The sequence below is a fragment of the Trichoplax adhaerens genome, genomic scaffold, assembly GCF_000150275.1.
Source record: "Trichoplax adhaerens TRIADscaffold_91 genomic scaffold, whole genome shotgun sequence".
Taxonomy (NCBI): Eukaryota; Metazoa; Placozoa; class Uniplacotomia; order Trichoplacea; family Trichoplacidae; genus Trichoplax; species Trichoplax adhaerens.
Window position 1 is genome coordinate 13,514 of NW_002061027.1, and position 2,670 is coordinate 16,183.

The 2,670-nt window shown below is 39.4% G+C and overlaps 1 protein-coding gene across 1 annotated transcript in view; it reads left to right on the forward strand.

The window, feature by feature from the left end:
- Positions 1-1,612: 1,612 nt before the first annotated feature.
- TRIADDRAFT_62508 (uncharacterized protein) overlaps positions 1,613-2,670 on the forward strand; it is a gene marked incomplete at both ends in the record, with an annotated part of 4,595 nt that continues 3,537 nt past the window's right edge. The window contains 2 exons of the mRNA XM_002118436.1: positions 1,613-1,686; positions 1,932-2,655. Coding sequence (XP_002118472.1) covers positions 1,613-1,686; positions 1,932-2,655 — 798 coding nt within the window. The remainder of the gene's footprint in view (positions 1,687-1,931; positions 2,656-2,670) is intronic.

Below are 2,670 nucleotides of genomic sequence, written 5' to 3' on the forward strand. Positions count from 1 at the left end.
ATTCTCTCCTGATGATGGCTTGCTCAATTTGGCTCTTTGGCCGTCTCATCCTCTTTCTTGGATGCAGATTGCGATTGGCTCGACTTTTCCGTTGTACAACATTCCTTGGATGCTGCTTCCTTACAAGTTGCATTACACTGTTTTGGAGCGGATCGTTGTCTTTCGGAAGGTAACAATCCGACAATTTTGTATTGACAAGGATGGTCATAATTACTAAACAAATCATCATAGGCATCAAACCATGGATTAGAAGCCAGTGGAAGAGGGGAGTAATGGCTGCTTGAATAGCTAAAATAAAAATGCAGGAAATAAGATTGATACATTTACATGTAGTACTCACTTTGATGGTTAAATTATGATTTCAACGTAATACTGAAGCTCGTCAATACTGAATGCGCCGAAATCGATACATGTCTCTCCATTCGACAATCTGCTTTTCTTGGATCAAGACTGAGATTTGGTTACTACTTTGATTGCTAATGCATACTTTAAGTCGATTTTGCTAACCACTGCTGTAGTATAATGATTGGCAACGATCACAGCAATTCTTTTATTATTGTTGGAAAGTGCAGTCTTTGCTCTACGTCATGCAGACGAACTTTTATAAAGTGCATATGGATTGCTTACCAGTATGGTGATTGATAGTAGCTATTTCTTGGGTAAACGATAGTATATGCCATTTTGAATGTACTAATCGTTAATTGTAGTGTGAATTGGAGCTTGGTGTATGTCTTTGCAGTGTTTGAAAACGTTTGCGAATTGGATTTCTGAATCCGATCGATCGGGATTTGCCAATATTTATAGGCTTTGAAACTGCAATCTAGTCGCTTCTAGAATATACAATTGGCAAGATTATCATGAGTAATGCCATCGCTTCCATGTTTTTCATTAATGATGAAGCTGATTTGCTTATATACGGGCCAGAATTGGCGTAATTAGCATGAGTAATGCCGATTGCTTCCATATTTATCCTTGATGATGGAGCTGATTTGTTTTTATATGGGCAGAAGCTTCCAGTCAATTCTAGAGGATTTGTTCGGTAGACGCCCCCTTTTAGTTTTGTAGTGTAATTAGACAGGGTGACATATATTTTGCTGCAAACGTCTGATAGTAAGGTAAGGTTTAGAGAGTAGATTATAGTAAAACCACATAAAGTAGTTGTCGTAACTGGCCCATAGTATCTTGTAAAATCGTTGAAGAATCAAATTGATATCACCTATACCGGTGGCGTCATGCGGTCCGTCTGGTCCAGGCCAAGTATACGTGTAATGGTATACTGTATGCTGTTTCAGGACGGTATAGGATTACTATAGAACTCCTATTACACGTGATCGGTCATACTGTCTATAGTACTGTAATCACTGACCCTGTACTCTACAGTATTGCAGAACCAGGAGAAGTGTCACTATCCGTCCGGCTGCTGGCCGCTCGAATGGCCGAGATTGATCTGGAAAGCAAAATGGAAAATGTATAAGTAGGGGGCCAGCTTTGGCCCATTTGAGTCAGATTTATTTCATAATCGTTCCGCTGACCTAAGCGATCCATAGTTTAAGCCAGTTGGCTATTTTCTGGTTATCTCTTTTACTGCAGCTTCCGTTTGCAATTCAGAGCAATGGCTTTCACATTCTATTTTCCAGTAGAATCTGCTTCCGATAGAAGAAATGTCTACTGTCAATCACCTTGGTGGTAAGTTGATAGAATGCTAATAAGACATTTGACGAATGCTTCTTCTATAGAAATAGGCATCAGTGTAGTTGTTGCACGTATACTCTATAAGTATCGATATGATTCATCGATAAAGAATCTGTAGTTGCAGATATATTCCTAGAAAATACGGTAGTATTATGAGCTATCTGCTGGTTTCCAATCGGATGACGCAATTAATATGCATAACCAAAAATGGATTTATGGTTATTTCTGTCATTTTATAGGGGTTCAGTAAGCCACAATTCTCCTCTTGCGCTCACTTCCGATCTATGGTCGAGTCCTTATGATGATTTCTTCGATAGCTTTCGTCGCCCTTATCGATACAGTATTGTTAAGCGCAAGTTAAATCCCGCCAAGCGACAACAATCAGATACTGAACAGTATGTTGAAGATGCGGAAGAATCCGCTGCTGCTGATGAGAAATCGGGTCATAAAGAAGGGTCTAGCCCTTCGAAGGAAACATCATACAAGGAGGAAAATAGCGCCAAAAAATCACTACCAGCTACAAGTCAAGATGACCAACAAACCAAAAAGGCACGCATCGAGGAAAGATTGCCATCGTCTAAGCGGAATGCTGGTAAAAAAAGTAAAAATAAAAAATCGGCAATCGCTAGTAAATATCGTGAGTTGGGACCTTGGTTACCAACGCTTGTGAGTAGACCATGGCACAACGTTGCTGATGTACTTGAAGATACGACCCCAGACAATATTTTTGGTTGGCATCATCAAAACGGTGAAAGCGATGACGAAAGTTCGTCATCGGATAGCAATGCAAAAGATTTTGTAACATCTAAATCCTATATGGAAAGTAGAACTCAAAAGAATGGCAAAGATAAATACACCTATTATAAATCCTCTTTTAAGAAACAAAATGGTGAGAATAAAACAGTGATTACCCAAAGTATCGGCGATCAGAAACATACTCTCACAACAATCGTTGATGCGAAGGTAACGAACGTCGAA